Source organism: Leuresthes tenuis, unplaced genomic scaffold (assembly GCF_036924035.1).
Source record: "Leuresthes tenuis unplaced genomic scaffold, fLeuTen1.0.hap1 SCAF_7, whole genome shotgun sequence".
NCBI classification, from domain to species: domain Eukaryota; kingdom Metazoa; phylum Chordata; class Actinopteri; order Atheriniformes; family Atherinopsidae; genus Leuresthes; species Leuresthes tenuis.
Window position 1 is genome coordinate 4,038,458 of NW_027325361.1, and position 20,284 is coordinate 4,058,741.

Below are 20,284 nucleotides of genomic sequence, written 5' to 3' on the forward strand. Positions count from 1 at the left end.
TGAGAGGTTAAATGTCAGTAACGCTGCACATAATCATGGGTCCCTGACAACCACCGCAGAAACCCAAACGGACAGGACTCAGGCGCTGTGAAGGCCACCCTCCCAAAGGTTAGCTTTGATGGAGCACCTGCTCCTGGCATCACTCAGACACCTACGACCCGCACTCCACAAACAGAAAATAAATCAGTGATGGAGGTCACAGCACAAATGTGCTGCTTCCTCCAGGCACCGTCCCAGTGGATATGATGGGGGATAAATCTAACACACATGCCGGCGGGTTAAAGAGGAACAACAAAGAAGATGCAGTCCAGACACACAAGTCCATAATGAATGAACGCGTACTATAGCTCTGTTAGCTCAGAGCTGCTGTGTTGTTGTTATTGGCGGCTATCGGGGGGCTTATAGAGCGCTTTCTACACACTCGTCTACTGGGATGACGTCATTGACGCCCGCCGCTGCAGCACAGCTCATTCATTCCGGTAAGGATGTCCATCGTACTCAAAGTTGTCGTCAAAATCTGATAAATATCCTGCCATGTTGCAGAAATCTATCAGTAGCAAACTCCGTGTGAAGTTAGCCGACGTTAGCGGGCGTCGATCCCAGTAGACGAGTGTGTAGAAAGCCCTCTATAAGCCCCCCCGATAGCCGCCAATAACAACAACACAGCAGCTATGAGCTAACAGAGCTATAGTACACGTTCATTCATTCATTCTTCTTAAAGTATTGGTGAAATAAAGACAGATAATGCCTTATTTAGAGGCTGCATCCTCTAAGCCCCGTTCACTCCGTTATATGGATCTCGAGTGATCTAAATATCTTCCGAAGGACGCCGACTTTCACCAAACTGTTCTCAGTGAGTAGATGAACGTATTTCATACCAGAAATGAGGTCCAGGTTAAAAAATATCGGAGTTCCCCTTTAAGAGCTCCTTGAGTCAATTTTGGGAAGGCAACACATCTCGTGCCTGTTGCATCACCAGCTGGGACACCCTGCACATCTAAAAATGACACTTTGGGGGTCCCCTCTGCTTTCAAAAGCAAAACATTGGGTGAAAGTGAGAATGGAGTGCACAAACAAAAACTTGGAGCTGGTTCGATTAATTCCTTCATTTTTGTGGTCTTCCAAATCTTGGATGAATCAAGCTCCTTTGCAAGGTAAGCCTGTTATGTCATTTCATATTATTTTCTCCTATAAGGTACAAAAGTTGCTGCCCGGCTGAGCTCTCTCTTGAAAGAGACCGTTTTAATTTGAGGGAAGAAAATCTGCTCTTAGATTTGGAGAGGATTACAAGTCATTACAAGTCAAAGTCAAAATTAAAACCCTTCATTTCAAAGTGAGTAATTAATGTCAAAGTCCAGTTTGAATGGTTTTCCTAACAAAATGAGATGTGTGACAGAGGTTCGGCTAATTCATGCGTCCACCAACTGTTTTATTTATTCAAAGAGCAAATGTGTTATCGAGCTTTAAACTTGATCTTCACAGACATAAATAAATCTCAGAGTTCAATCCCAGCAGCACAGAGAGCCACAACATTAAAACCACCTGTGCGGTGTGGCGCAGGTCCCCCTCATGCTGTTAGGCCTGACCTGTCAGGCATGGACGCAGGACCTTTGGAGGGTGTCCTGTGGTGTCTGGCACCAGAAAGTTGGCAGCATATCGTGTAAACCATGTGGCCTCCATTGGTTTGAACTTCGTCCAGAGGCCCACTCAGACTGGGTTCTGGGATTTTGGAAGTTGGGTAATTGTTTTGGGTTCTTTCTCGTGTCTTTCAACCCACATGTTGTGGGCACACGTTGTCCCTTTGGGGCCCACTTACCATGCTTTTTTTGGACCCTAATTCAAACTGTTTTGTTATTGTTGAATCAGAATTTGTTGAGTAGTTGATAAATCAGGGATCTATCTCAATAATCACTACCTGGATTCTAATTCTTATCATTTTAGATTTTGCTGTGTCAGTCATTGCACCCACTTGTGGAACCTTTTCCACCAGCTTTGTATATTTCCACCCATAATAAGACCAACTGTAGGGTAAACACATCATTGTGTCACGAGCAGAGGTCCTGATTTGACACTGCTTACATAACGAGGTTATCCACTACCTGTTTAATCAAATGCTTCCACCCTTTCAGCAAACACCATTCACATTTATAAACACTCCCTCTGCCACAAACCAACATCTTCCTCTGTCAGGTGGCGCTTCAGTCTCACAGCGTGAGCCCAACCGAACTCCAAATGATCAAATGGAGTCTGCAAGCTATTTTTCTGAGGCAGGTCCTACTTTTCCAGAGTAAATGGTCAGTTTATACAAAATGCTGCACATTCAGCAGCAGGGATACAGTAACAATGTGTGTGTTTTGATATTTTTTCCCCACATTTACACTTGTATTCCCACACTCTAATGGGTATAACTACCAAAGTCCATATACTTCCCATCACAAAGGGAATCAAACCAACAAACAAAGCTTGGCTCATTGAATTTGTGTGAACTGACCCTTTAAACTGTTCAGGTATGTCTTAATCCAGGTATTTTGTTTGACCTTACCGGACCGATTTGTGCCTCCTTTGTGGCTGAGGCCGTTGGTGTGGAGGGAGGCGGAGCGGGACAGCGGGGTGCAGCGGGTAGGAACTGGAACAAAAGTGGGGTCCAAATCCAGAATCAACTGGTTCAGCTGCTCTATGGACTCGTCCATATCTGTAGCTAACGAGGCCAGTTCATCATCTTGACTAGATGAAGTGGTGTTCTGAGCATCGTGCTCGTCCACCAGCCCTCTCTGCACTGCTTCCCTGCTGCTGAGACCTCGAGGTGGTGTGTGAGGAGCAGCCCCAGTTTTCCCCCCGCCTGACCTCCCCTCTCCATCCACTGCAAGGAAACTGTCAGTGACGGCGTCCACCATCTGCTGCTGACGCACCCAGGAGTGAGTGGAATACTCGGTTTGGGCACGTTTCTGAGTTTGCGGCAGATTTTCAGATGCGAGGGAGCAAACGCTACTCGAGCTGGGCATGTCTAAAGCAGGACCTGCTCCAAGTTCATCTTCATCATCCAGTATATCAGTCTCCCTCTCACTCAACAAAGACTCTCCATTGATGGTGTGTCCCAGTCCAGGGTCATCTCCAGCCATCTCCCCCTCCCGTCCACCGGCTGAAGCAAGCTCCGTCATGACCTCCAGAAGAGGCTGAGTTGGCTCAAAGTCCACCCCAGAGATCAGCTTCCCTGCCTGGGTACACTTGTCCTGCGTGGTCCCTCTCCTCTGCCTGGCTCCGGTCCGCCCCTGTGAGGCAACAGACAGTCCCGAGTCACTGCTGGCAGACGGAGCGCGCTCTCTGCAGCTGGGACTGCTGGTGGTCCGAGGGAATGAAGCTCCTTCTTCACCACTCTTCTTCCTCACTCCAGAGCACAAACTTCCATTTCCAGGTTGTAAAATGTGAGGAGGAGCTGTAAGCAGAGATAATCAGTGTAAGTTTTACATGTTGCCATATAACAGATGTGCAATATTATGATAAAATGCACATTTCACAACACAGTCTCATGTTTCAACTGTAGATTTAAGAAATTACATGAGCAAAGAATGACAAACGTGTTCAGAGAGATGAAGCATGACCACTTTTAGCCTAAATAAAGGCTTCAAAGGATCCATAAATTATTCAAACTTCCTTAAATTGCATTCAATTGCAAAATTAAAGGCAGAAAATAAGAGCAAAACTTTTGAACGTGTCCCTGCCACATGGGACAGCACACCTGCATCACTACTGTACATGATCCATTACTCCAGACACACTCCGTGGAGATAACACAGAGCCCCTTTGTGTGGGCTGACGGATGCTTGTGTAAGTCTGTGTGTCACGGAAAGGACGTGTCCGTCACAGACGTCTACCTGAGGTCTGATAGCGCTGATTATGTGTTGACACACACACACACAGAGTTTTTCCAACAAGAGGTCTCATCTGAGTTTTACAGCACACCAGATAACTGTTAAATGACAAAAACTGATAAGAAGCTTTTGCTTTTGTCATATATGACTGCAAACTGAACATATTTGACCAAATAATGAACATTAATGTCAATTGTACTCCTAAAACATGTGAATTTACACAGGAATAGATAAGCAATTTTCCAATCAAGATTGTTCCATTTACATAAGATAAGACAGTGAACACAATACATACAGTGCATACCAGAACTGTATGAGCACAGCCTCTTAAGTACAGAGAGGCAATAAAACCCAAATACCAGACATGCATGGTAAGACCTCACAGCTGCTCTAATGAGTCACTCACACAGAGATGCACAGAGTTTGCAAACTGATACAGACGCAGCTTGGAATGAACAGAACTTCATCAGCTCAACGGAGGAAAAACAACAGCTTACTTTACCAGCAGCCAGGAGGAAACTTTCACCGTCCCCACTGCAGACTAGAAACAGGATGGAAATGCTCTGCTCCGGAGTCAGAGAAAGAGGAAAAGAGAAACAGATGACAGGCACAAGGGAAAGAGAGGCCGAGAGAGAAAGCAGATTGAGAAGATTCAGGCCAGCTCCTCTTTCTGCTCCTGTTTTGTCGTCCTCTCTGTCTCTAAGGCTGCCGCAAGACAAGCAAAGAACATTCTTTCTCTTAAGGTGCTAACAGCCCTCTGGTGTCCCCCTCCTACACTCTCTTTCCCCTCTCTCATGTCACTCCTCCGTCCCTGCACTACAAATCCCCGCCTTCCTCTTTTTCCCTCCCCCCTGCATCCCGTCCCAGGCAGGTAACAGTAGGGAGAGAGTGTGCGCTCATGTGTTTTTATGTCATAGAGGGAAGCAGGAGGGGAAGGAAACTGGAGGGTGGATCATTCACTCGGCTTGCATGCACAAATGAGCACACACACACACACACACACACACAGGTGGAAGAGTGTGCGCAGCAGACATAATGCACTTTCAAGAAAAAGGAAAAAAAAAAAACCTCAAAGCACAGGGACCTTGAGCTGCCCAAATTTGGAGAGGGGAATGTAAACATGGAGGCGGGCTCTGGAGAGATTGTGTGCAGAAGGGGGATGGGGACATAGTGGACAAATTGCAACCTGCAACTTGAACCTGAAAGCGGCGCGCAGTGTGAGATAGAAGGAGACAAGAGAAGAAAGGTAGTGAGTAAAGGAAGATGAGGAGATGGAGTGATAGAAACAGCAGAGGGGAGGGCTGTGAGAGGGAAAAGTAGAACCACCTGTGCTTCAAAACAACATTCTTGTAACCAGAGGTGCTTCTAACCGGCTGGCACCTTCATCACCCTCACATACATGTGTGCGCGTGTGTGCTGGCGGTTAAATCCATGCACGTTTGCATTCATGTGTGTGTATTTGTGTTTACATGCCACTTTTCCACATGTCTCTAAATCTAAATTACATGGCTGGCAGGGGCAGATTTAGTAGAGGCATAAAACAGCTGGAACCGAAGCCTCAACCGCCGGTTAAAGCGATTGTTTCAGCTGTCTGGAGCGTGTTTTTCTGTTGCTGTTTTTGTGTTATTCTAACTAAATGGAAACTTCTTTGGAAAAAAAAGAGAAGTCTGGTCTGGCTGCTGTCAGATCAGTTCCCAGGAACACCTCAGTGACCACAGCTGTAAGATGTAGCACTTATGACCAGGTAACTTTCCAGGGGAAGGGAAGCCAAACCGACAGCTTCTGAACCGCAGTCAGAATGACATTAATCGATATTTGGAGACAAAAAGTGGGGGATTGTGACTGAAAAAGGCTGAAAATATGTGAAACTTGGCCCTCAAGAAGGCTTTAAAACTACGTGGTGGTGTTGAGTGAGTGATAATCCTCTTTAGGTTTAACTCGGAGTGTTTTGACTTCTGTTTGATGGGATGAAAATACCGGCTACATGTAGGAACTTTTACTTTCTGCAGCACACTTAAAAAGATCAACAAGCAACCACTGTTTTCCCTTCATTTTATTACAGTGTGAAAGTCAGTTAGCATCTCCAGGAAACTTCGCTGAACTTTGTCCGGGAGTTTCTTCTGAATATCAAGTTTTAACCAAAACTCCATGAAGATGCTGGTCGGGTGGGTTTATTTCAGTCTTATTCAGGCTCATGAACAATAATATTACTGATGTTGACGGTTATCCTAAAATCCAAGGAGATAAAGTCATGTTTGTGTCATAATTTAGTTGTATAAGTTGGCGTATTACATTTAAGTACAGCCATGAAGCCAAATAAGAAACATTTATTAAAACGAAATCAAGAAATATTCGAAAAATATTAACACATCAGCAATGATCTTAGAGAAGCAACTGTTGCTACCCATCAATCTGGGAAGGGTTATAAGGCCATTTCCAAACTATCTGGAGTCCATCATTCTACAGAGAGAAAGATTATTCACAAGTGGAAAACATTCAGGACAGCTGTCAATCTTCCCAGGAGTGGACGTCCCAGCAAGTTCACCCCAAGGTGAAAAAGCCCAGAGCTACATCTCAGACTCTACAGGCCTCAGTTAGCATGTTAAAGGTTAAAGGTCATGACAGCACAGTTAGAAAAAGACTGAACAAGGATGGCTTGTTTGGAAGGGCTGCAGGAGAAAGCCTCTTCTATTAATCTTCTCTATGATTTCTCTTCTTTTATAAAAAGATTTCTTTATTATTTTCCTGTCTTTTCTGGGGGAGTCACAGATACTGTCACATGCAAAAAATGACACCCTGAGATTGTTTGTTAAAAAAATGTGTGTAAGCGGATGTGAAATCTGCTTATGTGTCTTCAAGCCGACTTCGTGGCATGTTGTAATGAGATGTTAAGTTTTAATATCTAACCACGATCTTTTCCTAAAGATAACCGGGTACAATTTTAGTGCCTAAGATTATAAGATGCCCCCTAGATAGTGTCTGAATGAGATAAAACGATGGAGCTGCTACAGAGGAAGCACAGAAGCATGTAGACTTTACTTTTTCTAGTTATGAACATTTTCCACGACTTCCAACTCCTGCCAACAGTTTCCTTGGAAGTTTGAATCTCTATTTTTCCCTTTGAGGTTACAAAGGTTAAAATCTTTTTCTTTTTTGCCTGCTGAACTTAACCAGGAATAGAAAAACATTGCACATAAAGAAAATTAAACAGTAAACTGAGATGTTTACCTCTTATTTCCTGTTTAATGAAGAGGTTAGCTGGGCCACAAGGGTTCAAAACAACATGAAGGGAAAGTGAACGAGCAGAAAGAATCAGTGGTTGTGGGTTTAAACCGATTAAAAAGAGTAAAATGATTCACCTGTTTCAAGACAAGACAAGTCCTGATATGAATCTCGCCTGACCACAGGGTCCAAGGTGTCATAGTCCACCTCCACAGAGCGCCCGTTGTGCCACAGCTCTCTGCCTGCACGGAAAAAATCAGGCAAATCTGGTCAGAAATCTGTAAAACAACACCAGCAGAAACACACACCAAATCTGATTCATCACAGCTCTTTTGTCTTTCTTTAAAATATGAGTTAAATCAAGCAATGAGCTTCGATCTCACTTTGATTCCTGTCCGGTCTGAGTGCGTCTGAATGTGCGTTTTTGAGTGTCTCCCCCTGTGTACAGTATCTGCAATCTAAATTCCAGTCAGATGTGTGTGTCTGATAACCCCTCATATTGCTTCCTGTTGAGAAGTGAGGAGCTTGATTGTTTGTGCAGACGTCCACTTTGGTTGGCGTGGGGTCCAACACTGCCCCCGCCTGGCAGCTCAAACTTTGCATCCTGTGTGTGTCAGTTTGAGTCACAGGTGTATCTTCTGGATCATTTAAGAGACACCTCTGAGCATCTGTCAGCGTCAGCTCTTTGAACTGATCGCTTGAACAAGAAGAAACTTTTTTCTGTGATTTCTGAGCATTGCAACTGTGTAAATCTGTGCAAATCTCTTACAGTTCAATTAAATACAGTTTGATTTCTTACTTAAAAGAGACAGTTGTGGCTTTTAAAACAGAAGCAGCTGTTAATTATTTTAATTTTACTGAATGTAGGGATAAACATGGTGTTATTCCTCCTCTTTGTCTTTAAAAAAGTGAAATCTCTGAGACAAAATTGACAGCTTTGTGATTTTAATGACATAAAAATATAATTTATTAATGTCAAAGGAGAATTATAATGTACGTATGTTGCAGTACTTTTTTGTGTCATTAATCACCTCTGTGAACTTAAAGGGGAACTCCGGTATTTTTAAACCTAGACCTTATTTCTGGCATGAAATACGTTCATCTACTCACCGAGAACAGTTTGGTGAAAGTCGGCGTCCTTCAGAAGATATTTAGATAACTGGAGATCCATATAACGGAGTGAACGGGGCTTAGAGGATGCAGCCTCTAAATAAGGCATTATCTGTCTTTATTTCACCAATACTTTAAGAAGAATGAATGAATGAATGTGTACTATAGCTCTGTTAGCTCATAGCTGCTGTGTTGTTGTTATTGGCGGCTATCGGGGGGCTTATAGAGGGCTTTCTACACACTCATCTACTGGGATGACGTCATCGACACATGTTGCTGCAGCACAGCTCAGCAGCTAAGACTAAAACAGTAATTAGTTGTTTTTTTCTAGTGTCAGCCAAGTCTGTCAAGAAAACAATAAGTGCCAGATTTATACGTCTCTCTAGACTAGAAATGACTGTTTTCCTTCCCCGCAAACGCTTTAGATTTTCACAGAATGCTAAAGAGAAACTTGAGCCAGGTAACATCTGGTCACATCAGTCATTTAAACCTAAATTTTAATCCTCTCTCTGATTATTATGTAACTGCCAGGTTCATTGCAAGATAAAATACGGAGTAGCGAGAGTCTACCTGCAATCTTGTCAGGACTTTCAGAGAACAGCAGCTCAACTTTCCCACCATCTGGGAACTGAGGATCTGAAATAGTGAGAGAAAAATCAGACAGCTGGACACTTCGCTCCACATACTGAGCGTGTTTCCATGCGTCCTGCACACCTGCTCAGTTGATATGGTTTCAGAGTTAGTTCAGCTGCACGGAAAGTGAGCCCCGACAGATTTATCGGTTACAGATTAAATACTGATAGAGCAGTGGAGTGAAGCTGTAACAGCAGCTGGCAGAGGGCACCGTGCAGGCAGCAGGTTATAAATACCTTCACTGGCACAGTCAAGGTCCGCCTTGGAGAAAGAGAGGGCGTGTTCGACTACGAGGCCCGTGTGAAACTGGAGGCGGAAGACGACCTGACGACTGGCTGACCGGCTGTTTTTATCGTAACAAACCACCTGAAATAGAAAAAAAAACAATCATAAAAGTACCGTTTACTGCTCCACTTCATGCAGTCAGGGGTCTGGCTGAATATTTTATTGTCATTTTAATTTGTTTATGGTTTCATTTATGTTACTTTTCAACATATCACACGATGAAAAATAGTTTACCCTAACCCATCTACAATGGTTTTCAGGTGAAAAGTTGTGCAGCTTCCTGAACATCTGGGGCCAGATTCTTCAAACCCTGCAGATGTTTTCTTTTTGTCTGTTTTAGGCAGATGTGCCAGTGTCTGTTTCTTGTTTTTTATGTATATAAATCTCAATTATCATTAAATGACATGCTTGTGCACAAGCCTTTTTTTGACTCCAGTCTTTAGCCACAAATTGAAGTAGATGCTCTCCCAATTAATCATTTGCATATAAAATGCTGTGCTGATCATTGCAGTGAAAACAACAGGGAGTGACAGCAAACACTTAGACAGGCGGCTCAGTTTTACAGAACAGTTTTATGAATAACAGCTTGGTTATATAGCATGTAATCAAAAACATGATCAATACAAGCTCTCAAACTCACCTTATTTTCATTTTCACATCAAGATATCAGGCTTGACTGAAAAAATGTGTGCATTAATGTAAAAATGTGCATAAGCTACACATATTCCCCAAACAATATTTCTATTTCTTATTAAACTGATGTATGGTTGTGGATACACGTCATTTATAAACTTGGTCCCGTTACCTTTAAGTTGGTGCATTAAATGTGAAGCACACACTGTGTGAGAAGGATCATTTAAAGAAGGTTTAACACTACTGTTGTAAATGGTGCTGGTATGAATTGTTATGGTGGTTGCGGAGGTATTTCACATCAGATTAGCTTAAAAATCCCATTTTTAAATTTCACATTAAACAGAACAGAATATCAGTTTCTAATGGCTAATACATAATTAATAAATGATCTATGTGGATTTAGACAAGCTTCTCTGTCAAGTCTGTTTTCTGAAGAATTACAAAAAATGAAATATATGCATATATCTATATATATATAAACTGCACAGGTAATAGAGGCCACACCAGACCTCTGGAGACAGAGTCTATCAGGCCTAATTACGCTACAAACTACACAAGTTAGGAACATTTGTTGGTTAAGTACAATTAAGTACAATTCTGTTCAATGACAGGTTGATTCTGCTTCATGAATTGGTGCAGCTCACTGGACAATGGCAGTCCTCCATGAAGGTGATGGCACTAAACTACAAGCACTACCGTTGTGGCATGACAATTCAAGACAAGACAATGTAGTCTGGCCTCAAAAAAATGCCTTAAAAGTTTCAAGAAAAACACATCAACTCAACAGTCAGCCTCCACAAATGTAGTGAAACATAGAACATTAGCTACAGCATCCTAAAGTAAAATAATATCCCATATTATGATTACGAGTCATGCTCACCATGATGTCCCCTTTGAGCAGCTGAGCCGGCTGAAGCACAAAGTAGAGCCGATCAGTCTGAGCAGCATTAACATGGCTGACATGGAGATAAACACATATTACTTCCTGTGCTCCATCTAACAATGTTTACTGTGTAGATTATGTATTTCTTACTGGACTGCTGATGTGCAAACTATTTGCAGACTTTGGTAGACCCTCAGGAAAAGACAGCATCCTGAAAATATTAGAACAGATAATATTAGCTCAACTAGATTGTCTCAGGGCTAAAGAATCCAGCATCAGAATCTTAAATTCACTCACAGATGCTTTACACAGTGGAATCCTTTGGGAAATAAACTAGAACAAGTGAGGCCAAAACATGTTTTTATATGCTTTTTTTTCAAATTGAAATCAATCAAACATGAAGTGTTACAGTTAGTTACACACAGACAGACGCTTCATTGCAGATTTGTTTCGAAATTCTGTTTTATTTCTGATTTCCAAGGGGTCTTATCCACAGGTGCAGATCAATGCCCTCCACTTGAAGTCAGACTTTCTCGGTTCCCAGTTGGAAAAATGTAATGAAATACCCTCCAGAGTTGGATTTCAGACTCAGAAAGTCAGAGGAACCTCACTAATCCTGATTTTAAAAATCCAACATGGCTGCCCTGTGCAAATAATATAAATGGTTTATTAGCACTTTTGTCAGTTTTTGTCTCACTGAACGACACACACTGCACTGATAAACCACTGCCTGTGAACATATTGCTATGATATTTGTATGCACAAAAGACAGTGGACTGCATTTTTATCATTATGTGTTGCTATTAGTTAGCTTCGTCAAGTCAGCAAAGCTAACTTGCAACTGGAATGTGGTCATGGTGCACTGCTGTTGTACTTGGAAGTTGGAATTTCTTTGGAAAACTTGGCTGAGTAAGTTATAATATAGAATATTACTTAATTCCCAGGCTACTCAGACTCACACTCCTCTCCTTATATTCATCCACATAAATCCCATTGGATAAATGCAGTCGAGCATTAGTTCAGAAGTTGAGCTTGCAAGGAAATGTGGGAAGGAAGTTTCCCCTCTTTTTTGTAAGGAATGGTCCAATGTTTCCAATGCTAAAGAACAAAATAAAGGAAGTTATTTTTCTTGATACGTAGCTAAATAGCTCTAATCATGGCTGCTGGTCCATTACCTTTGGGTCAGTTCTCTCAGGTAAAAACTTTCCTAAGCAAAAAAAGGCAATTCAACTGGAGCTTTTGTCTTGTTTTTTTTAGTTTTTTTTCCATTATGACTGGCAGCCCATAATGCATGGACAGCGGCCCAGCTATGGATTCCTTATAGTGGTTCAGATGAAGCCTCCCTCTGCAAAAATGCTGTGCGATGTATTAATCTGAAGCAGCCAGCCGACCCGTTTGCTCTCCAGTCTCTAATGGAGGTGAGACGTCTCCACTTTTACGTGTTTTTACAGCGCTTCCGTCTCTTTTAACAACCTTAAATCAGGGAAAAATCAGGGTATCAAAACCACTGCTGTAATTGTGCAAATCCAGTCTAAGGCCTGGAGTAGCGACAACTGCTTATATTCTTCTCTTCTGACGACTTGTGCACACATACAGGTGTGTGAGCCACTAATGATACAAAGATGCTCCAAGTCTTTGTTGCTGTGTGACTCTGAAACAGTTCCTAATAACGACTTGTCAGGTTAGCATACAATACTAATGCAAAACTTTGAACTTCAGCATGTTAATGATAAAACCTAGTGATACAAAACAACGGTGTATTTTTGATTGAGTTACGTTATTGCTTCTCAAATCAGTCTTTCAAATCTCACGCCAAATAAAATTAAGGTTTCAAGACATATGATATAATCACCATCCCAATCAGTACTTAATACGATAAATCTGCAGCAAGCTTACGAGTGCCGTTAGTTTCCTTTATTATTTCTGTAGAGCTGCTGATAACTTTGACTTTATGTAGCATATTACCGCCTCAGTAGTTCACATTGAAGGCTCATTCACTCATTCACAGCCCTTTCTCTTTTTTATTGTCCCCCTCCTCATTTTCCTTTTAGTGAAATGGGAGTTATTGTTCTTTTTGCAGGCGAGTTATGCTCCCTACGCATGAACAAGCACCATCCAGAAAAGAACTTTAATATATGTGCTCAGTGCTTTTGCATTAACTAAGATACCAAAGCAACGCTCAGTGCAAAGCTGCTGTACGATCAGTTCAGAGGAAAGTGAGCTCCTGCTGCTTACCGCCGTCTGGTCTTAATTTGGGGAGATCGTGAAGAACAACACAGAGGAGGAAAGTCGGAGAGGGACACATCCTCAGTCCTCTTCTCAACATGCTGCCCAGCATCCACACATACCTAAAGAGTAACAGTTTTACATGAGGATCAATCACGTGACAAGAGGCTGACATCTAAAATCAAAATGTCTAAAATGTCGTGCGGTTTCTCACCGTTTCTGTGAGGGTGTCATCAGAGCAGAGGCCTTGTCGTTGTAGAACCTCCTCATGGCAAAGTGGTCGAGGGAGAGGTCTGCACTGAGAGACGGGAACATGTTTACTTGATGCAGTTTTAGCTGCCGTGCAGACGTGGAGAGATGAGGATCATGTAAGACATCCAGACCAGCTTTTTAACAGAGCTTGTGAAGTGACTGTTTGTTGAAAGATATTTCTTTAAGGCAAACCAAATAAAACCAAATGTGTGACTGGATATCACGACTGTCTTTCACAATCCTCTGTATTCCTGCATTCATGCATACAATCATTTAGATCTTTCCCAGAAGGACAATGGTCACAATCAGATATTTCTCAACTATGAGTCAACTGATCGGCCATGATTAGCATGCACACACACACGTGCACACCAGAAAGTGTGGAGCTGAACTGCCTCGACCTGAACTTTTCCAACATCTCATGACATAATGCAATCAAACAAGCATGTGCTTTAAACAGTTGACATTTACTCTATGGAGGATATGCTGCAGCAGCAGCAGGCTGTCATGTTTACTTTTGTCTGGAATTGGCAATATTTTATTCTGGCATGCACAAGGATCCCTGCCCCAAAGCCAAATAACATGTAGTGCAAAGTCTCTTTAATCAGCCGTGCTGCCCTTTGGCTGGTGAAGACGTACAGGAGATCAGCCTCTGTCTATTGTTCTGTCAGTGCTCTTTGATCTGCAAACACAAACAGCTGTAAGTGTCAATGCTGCTCATTACTTCAGTTACACTTCCCTCCATGTTGATGAAATCTTACACACATTTCATCCATGTGTTCATGGAAAAGATTTCTTGCAGCAACACACTCAGTCAAAGTTGTTTCAGAGTCGTGTTTCCCATCGTGTTCCTTCAGCTTCCTTTAATGACACTTTTTAATACTTTGGGAACTGAGGACACTGATTGATGCAGTTTTTCAGAGGAATCTGTGTCCATTCCTGCTGAATCCCAGATTTCAGCTGCTCAACAGTCCCTGGTTGTTGTTTTCAGCAGCAGACAGATGTGGACTGCAGGCAGGCAGCCGAGCTCACACACTCTGTGTGTGTGAAGCCACGCTGCAGGAGGTCCTGCAGAATGAGGTCTGGCATCGTCCTGCTGAAATAACCACAGAAGTCACCTTGATGGCAGCATCTGTCTCTCCAGAACTCCAACATCCAGCCCTGCATCAGTGGTACCTTCACACAGATGAAGCCATCCATGCCATGGACTCTGATGCAGCCCCACACCATCACAGACAGCTTTAAACCTTTCTCTGATAACAGCCTGGATGCTCTTTCTCATCAGTTTTTCCCAGAAGCAGCTGAAACGTGGACTCATCTGCCCACAGAACACGTGTCCACTGTCTTTCTGTCCCTCTGAGATGAGCTGGAGTCCAGAGAACTGGGCCGTGGTTCTGCTCAGAGCTGATATATGGCTTCCTCCTGGTGTGATACAGTTTCAGGTCACATTTCTGGATGTGGACTGGACTGTGTTGAGTGAAAATGCTTTTCCAAGGTATTGATCTGTATTGATCATGGTGGCCTGACAGTTTCTCCTGCAGTGCTGCCTGAGGGCTCCGAGCTCATCCAACAGTGGTATCTGTCCTTGATCTTTCCACACTGAGATTTCCCCAGACTCCCTGAATCTGTTCACAATATTCTTCTCTGTAGATGCTGAATTTGTTGAGAGAAGACAACTTATTTTGTCTTTTAAGAAAAGACTCAAATAAATGAACTAACTACAGAAATGAGGTTTATAATATGAAAAGAAAAGAGTAAATTCAGCAGCAAACTGCCCATTAGATACACTTTGTAATGCACAAATAGTTTTACCCTATCAAAAAATGCCATCCTCAAAATCCATAGTGGACTAAATGAAAACAGCCTTGAATGTCTCTTCAAAAGCTTCTTAACTTAAAGGATGACTCATGGAATAGTTTAATATCTTTTACAACAGGTATACACTGTCTCTCTTTTTGCCCTCCTGCAGAAAAAGAGTGATGTCACGTTCATGTCTTTGACCAATGTGAGCTACAGCAGCAGCACGCATCACTGCAGAGGATTAATCCTCTGCCAAGGTCAGTGTTGTGTTTGGCAAATTAATTAAAAGTGATTCGGATTTGCATTAAAATGTTTTACAACTTTTACTTTTGTCTGTGCTCTGACTCTCCACAGGGTTTCATCAAATTCTTCTTCACAGCTTTTCACAGCATTTTGCCAGAAATATCTGAAAAAGTCACTATTTTGTCTCTGTTAGGATGAGGTTTTGCAGTGTTCATCGGTGTTACCTGGCTGACGTGTTGCTGAAGTGGATGTACGATGCCACCAGAACTCCAAGCCGGCCTTTCCCTCCCTGTTAAGGATGAGCAGAATCAGCATTAATGGGCCATTGTAAAGAACATGTCAGTGCTGCAGTGGTGTCCAGTGCGGCCATGTTTACCCTGCAGTGTAACACCAAGACATGCTTCGAATGGGTTTGCAGCCAGTTCTCCATTGTTGCACACACCCTGAAGATCTGATCCAAGCTTGGAGCCAAGAGATCCAGCCAACCTGTGTCCAAAACCTGTCAGAAAAAACACATTTGTACAGTACAATCATATGGCCTTGTAACAACAAACCTCACACAGTGGTGCTTCAAGAGTTACAGTTACATTGTGGTTCATTCTGGTGAGAGCTTCGTGCTTCTGGGAGAGGTTGATGAGCTGCATGAGAACAGAGGAAGCGAAATGTTTAGAAATGATTGTGTTCTTTGAAGTACAATTGGTTCAATTTTACCAAAACAGATTAACCTAAATAACTATGTAAGGAACATCATAAAATATACAGAGGTGATGTGACTTTGATCTAGCCTACATTTTTTCCACCTAATACAAGTTTGGGTTTGCAGTTTTGTTTTAAACTGTAGAAAATAGTAAAACCCTGATATGAGTATGTCACTCCAACGATTTGATTTGTACCGTTTGTAACAAAAGAAAACACAGATTTTCACACCTTTGGTAGTGAATATCCTACCCAACTCACCATGTAGTTGTGACCATGCTTGGACTGCAGCATGGGAACAATCTCCCACAGGTTCTGCAGGTATGTGTCTTCTGGACACCCTGCGGGGCAGAGTATGGTGATGATGCGCTCAGTGATGTAAGTCAGATCGATCTGACGTATTTCTTCCATGATGGGTGTCGGTGAAGAGCTAGAAAGTGATGCAGAGAGTGAAAAAGAGGATAAATTTACTTTAGGGAAGTGAGACTTTTCAGAATAACTCAGCATTTCTCTGAGCTTGTGCCACATCAGCTGGACGCTCACATGAGGCAAATTGCAAATAAGTTCAAATGCAGCCAGTCTTAAGAAACGCTTACTGGTTATGATCCCTAAACAAAGTAAGGTCAAGGCCGAATAAACGCTTAGTCACTGGAAATCTTAGCTAAGCTTGTGACTGGAAGAGAGATCATCACGATGAGCCACAAATGTGGAACTGCAACTTCAGGACTCATCATCAAATGGTAATCAGATAGCAAATGTTTTAAACTGTGACCCAGATTAGATCATGCTTTTAACTGTGATCCTATCTCTTTATAACTCTAATTGTATTGCAACTCTGACAGAGTCAAGACTTAAGACCCACAAAAAGGGTCATAAAGTCACCAAAAAGAAGAACTAAGAGGGGGGGAGGGGGGGGGGGGGGGGGGTAGCAAACAGAAACTATCATTAGCAGAAGTAAACAAAACTATGTACATGTAGTATTTTTGTTTTACTTCTAGACTCCAAAATCTGTCAGCTATTTGCTCTTTTTCAACATTTTTGTGATTCTTAAGATGTTTAATGTTTCTCAGAGTCTAATCCGAGAACCTAAAGAATGTACCTTCCTCCTACATTCTTATGGAAACCATCAGCTATGTGGTATGAGGGCTTTATGTCAGCATTTGGAGCAGGGAAATTACAGGAATGTCTGGGGGTGAAACACACATTGGAGCAGAGAGGAGCATCCAAAGAGTCATGGTTAACCTGCCCTTACCCTGACCATGTGACCACGGCAGAGTAAACATTGATATTGAACTATTTTAACCAGCCACACACAGTGATAATGAAGCTTTCAGTTTCATTCCAAGAACTGGACTGTTTTAGAAAACCTCACTGGCGATCCAGGTTATGTCATAGCGACAAGAACTGAATAAAAAAACATTTTGTGATTGCACAAACGTGGTTTCGTACCAGTCTGACAGAGATTTATACACATATCAGCACATTTAGGCTTAGGCAAACTGCAAAGACACTAAAAAGCAACAAAGAGACATAAAACAACTACAAAGATATCCAAAGACACATCTGTAAAGCATTGTAAAGCATGCCAAGCCTTAACATGAGATAACAGGAATCTAATATCTGACTGAACAAAGGTAATGATCATAGTGTCAAAAACACTTTCAGTTTGAGCTTCAGAGTTTGAAATTTGATTCTTTTAAATTTGAATTATTACATCACTCAAACTTTAATTACATTATCATGAAATATTGTAACATATGTTATTAGTTATGTTAGATATTGAATGTCCTTATTTGGCTGTGTTGTAGACTGTATCAGTTGATTGAGTGATTGAGCAGTCATTGATTGGATCATTGACTTGTACTGTACAAAAAGCGTGCAAAGCAGATTTGGAAATCTTGGAATAATGAGGCCTGTTGCTGTGACAGTACCTCAAACCTGTTTGATCCAAAGTCCGATTTCTATCACGTTAGCTACAGATAAAGGTTGTCACCAAAAATCAGCCAAGGGTTCTTTTTTTTTTAAGGAAATCTTTGTGATAGTAACCCTGCAGACTGCAGCTCCTCAGCAACTGCCTCAATAATCATATTACCTTAATGCACAGTTGCCCAAAAGCCTTAGTTTAACTAATACGTTTTTATACTTTAAACTACAAGATATTTTCACCCATATAGAAATGAGAGGGTTGCTGATTGAGATGGTCAAACAGAGCTGATGAAGATGACTACAGACACAATCCACCTAAAAGTGATGCAAAGTGACTCCAGAGACACTAATTAATCACAAAGAGACACAAAATGATTACAAAATAAAAGGCGCAAAGACACCTGAAAAGGTGGCATCAGACAAGAAATATCAAGTGGCCACAAAGACGTATAACGGAAACAAAGAAGCATAGACATCAACAGAGACATGGAGCAACGTAGAAGAGAAAACATCTAAAAATAGCTCTGAAAATTAAGTGTTTGCAGGCTTGAAATGACGTGAAAAAGACTCAAAGGGACAACAAAAGGGACGACAACGTGATCCAAAAAGAGATATGAAGACACAAAAGAAACAACAGGGGCTTACAAGAACAACAAAGAGAAACAGAGCAACTACAAAATGGTATAGATGACCTAAAGGAGATGGAAACCAACGGAAAAGAAGTGACACAAAAAGCCCTGAAAGAGACCGGAAGGACTGCAAAAGACCCAGATTAGCCACAAAGAAATGCTAACAAACGCTAAACAAATTCCTGAAAAACCAAAAAGAGACAACTACAGACACGAAAGAGTGGCAAAATAAGTGCACAGCGAGACAAAGTGTTGCCGTAAAAAGATTTCAAATAACCTGAAAGAGATGCAAAAAACAACTACAGAGACTTAGATCAAGAAAAAGAAACTAACAGGAAGAGAATAAAACAAGCTGTGAGAACACAAAACATCCACAAAGAGATAGAAAACTACCTGAAAGACATGCAAAATAACACGAAGTGACATTAAATGAAGAAGAAAGACACAACATGACATTTAGAGAGGCACATAATGACGACAAAGACACACAAATAGGATTCCAAAAGATCCAAACACACACAAGTGAGAGGTGCAAAACAATCTGAAAGGGATAAAAGTGGAAACAAAGACCGAAGAAGACCTCTTCTCTCTTTCTCTGGGAGTATTTGGGGCTCTTTATGTGTGTGCTCAAGGGCTGTCGTCTCTTCACATTGGCACATGTTTGAAATCATCTTTTTTGGGTACAAACATGCTCCCTGCTGCACCTCTGTGTTCCACTGAGTCCTTGCTGGGATAGCTGACGGGGTTGGGTGAACAATCTTAATGAGTGACTTCTCTCCAATCGTGTATTTCTGGGCTGTTATTCCAACATTTTCAACTGCTGCTTGTCTAAATTTGTCTGCGCTCCGTCTGAGGCACCAAAACAAACGGAAGTGTGCGACTTAACCACACACATGCATATACACATGCTGCTGGTGGGAGAGCTGCTCCCACCAAAGTCCTTGAGCCCCAAACTAGCCACATCTAATTATAGTCTCTATATTTCATTTTAAAGACGACATTCCAAAATGGATTAGTCATCTGTGTACCCTTCTTTTCTTATGACAAGTTGTCAGAAAAACCTCTCTTACCTTCTCGAATGCTGCCGGCTGAGAGCCACTGTTTGGTGTTTTTAATTAAACTGAAGAATCATTTGAAATTGAAAGTGTGAAAAATACCAGAACTGAAAATAACTGCAGGATTTCACTGAGAACAGCTATTGTTGTCCACTGCTGTCCTCCCCCAGTAAGAGGAAACCTTTCTTTTGCATTTCCCAAACACTTCATTGGGGCATAAACTAATTTTTTACACTGAGTCTATCCAGTCTATTCAGCATATCTCAGGTGAGGTTATAGTAGACTTAAAATCATGTGATTTCATTCAGGGTAATTGTCCAAAGCTGATTCATTTGCATTAGTAATAAGTGTTATTGTCACACCCCCATTGGCAGGTTTCCACTTCCTCCAACACAAGCCGGCTTTTAAAACGTAGTACAAGATTAAATGACTTCGTAAGATGACTTGAATCCCAGCGTAAACACATCTGCGTGGGCTCGGTGTCTTATTATGTCAGTATGCTCATCTCTGCATCTGCAGGGGAGACATTTTTCACTGGGAATCCCCCACTGAGATTTACTGTCCATCACATGCTCTCACCACAGTTACCACTTACATTTAGGGAGATACAAACTTCACTCAACAAAGAGCAGGTCAACATTCAATCAAACTTTACTGTAGCGTGTCAAGAATCTACAGAAAGAGGCTTACCTTGGCTGCAGAAAACAAGAGCTCAAATTCATAGCACTTGAAGTAAGATGAGTGAAAGTCTGTGTGACTGGTATAAAAAACAAGGTGGAGACTTCACAGTAGGTGGGAGGAGGAAGGGAAAGGAGAGCAAGA

The 20,284-nt window shown here is 41.9% G+C and overlaps 1 protein-coding gene across 1 annotated transcript in view; it reads right to left on the reverse strand.

Annotated features, from left to right (window-relative positions):
* tns3.2 (tensin 3, tandem duplicate 2) overlaps positions 1–20,260 on the reverse strand; it is a 51,926-nt gene extending 31,666 nt beyond the window's left edge. The window contains exons 1-13 of the mRNA XM_072388943.1: positions 20,153–20,260; positions 16,114–16,282; positions 15,744–15,794; positions 15,533–15,655; positions 15,381–15,445; positions 13,076–13,159; positions 12,871–12,983; positions 10,786–10,846; positions 10,633–10,708; positions 9,071–9,200; positions 8,772–8,837; positions 7,229–7,333; positions 2,543–3,433 (exon numbers count right to left, since the gene is read on the reverse strand). Coding sequence (XP_072245044.1) covers positions 2,543–3,433; positions 7,229–7,333; positions 8,772–8,837; positions 9,071–9,200; positions 10,633–10,708; positions 10,786–10,846; positions 12,871–12,983; positions 13,076–13,159; positions 15,381–15,445; positions 15,533–15,655; positions 15,744–15,794; positions 16,114–16,282; positions 20,153–20,184 — 1,966 coding nt within the window. The 5' untranslated portion in view covers positions 20,185–20,260. The remainder of the gene's footprint in view (positions 1–2,542; positions 3,434–7,228; positions 7,334–8,771; positions 8,838–9,070; positions 9,201–10,632; positions 10,709–10,785; positions 10,847–12,870; positions 12,984–13,075; positions 13,160–15,380; positions 15,446–15,532; positions 15,656–15,743; positions 15,795–16,113; positions 16,283–20,152) is intronic.
* Between the last annotated feature and the right edge of the window lie 24 nt (positions 20,261–20,284).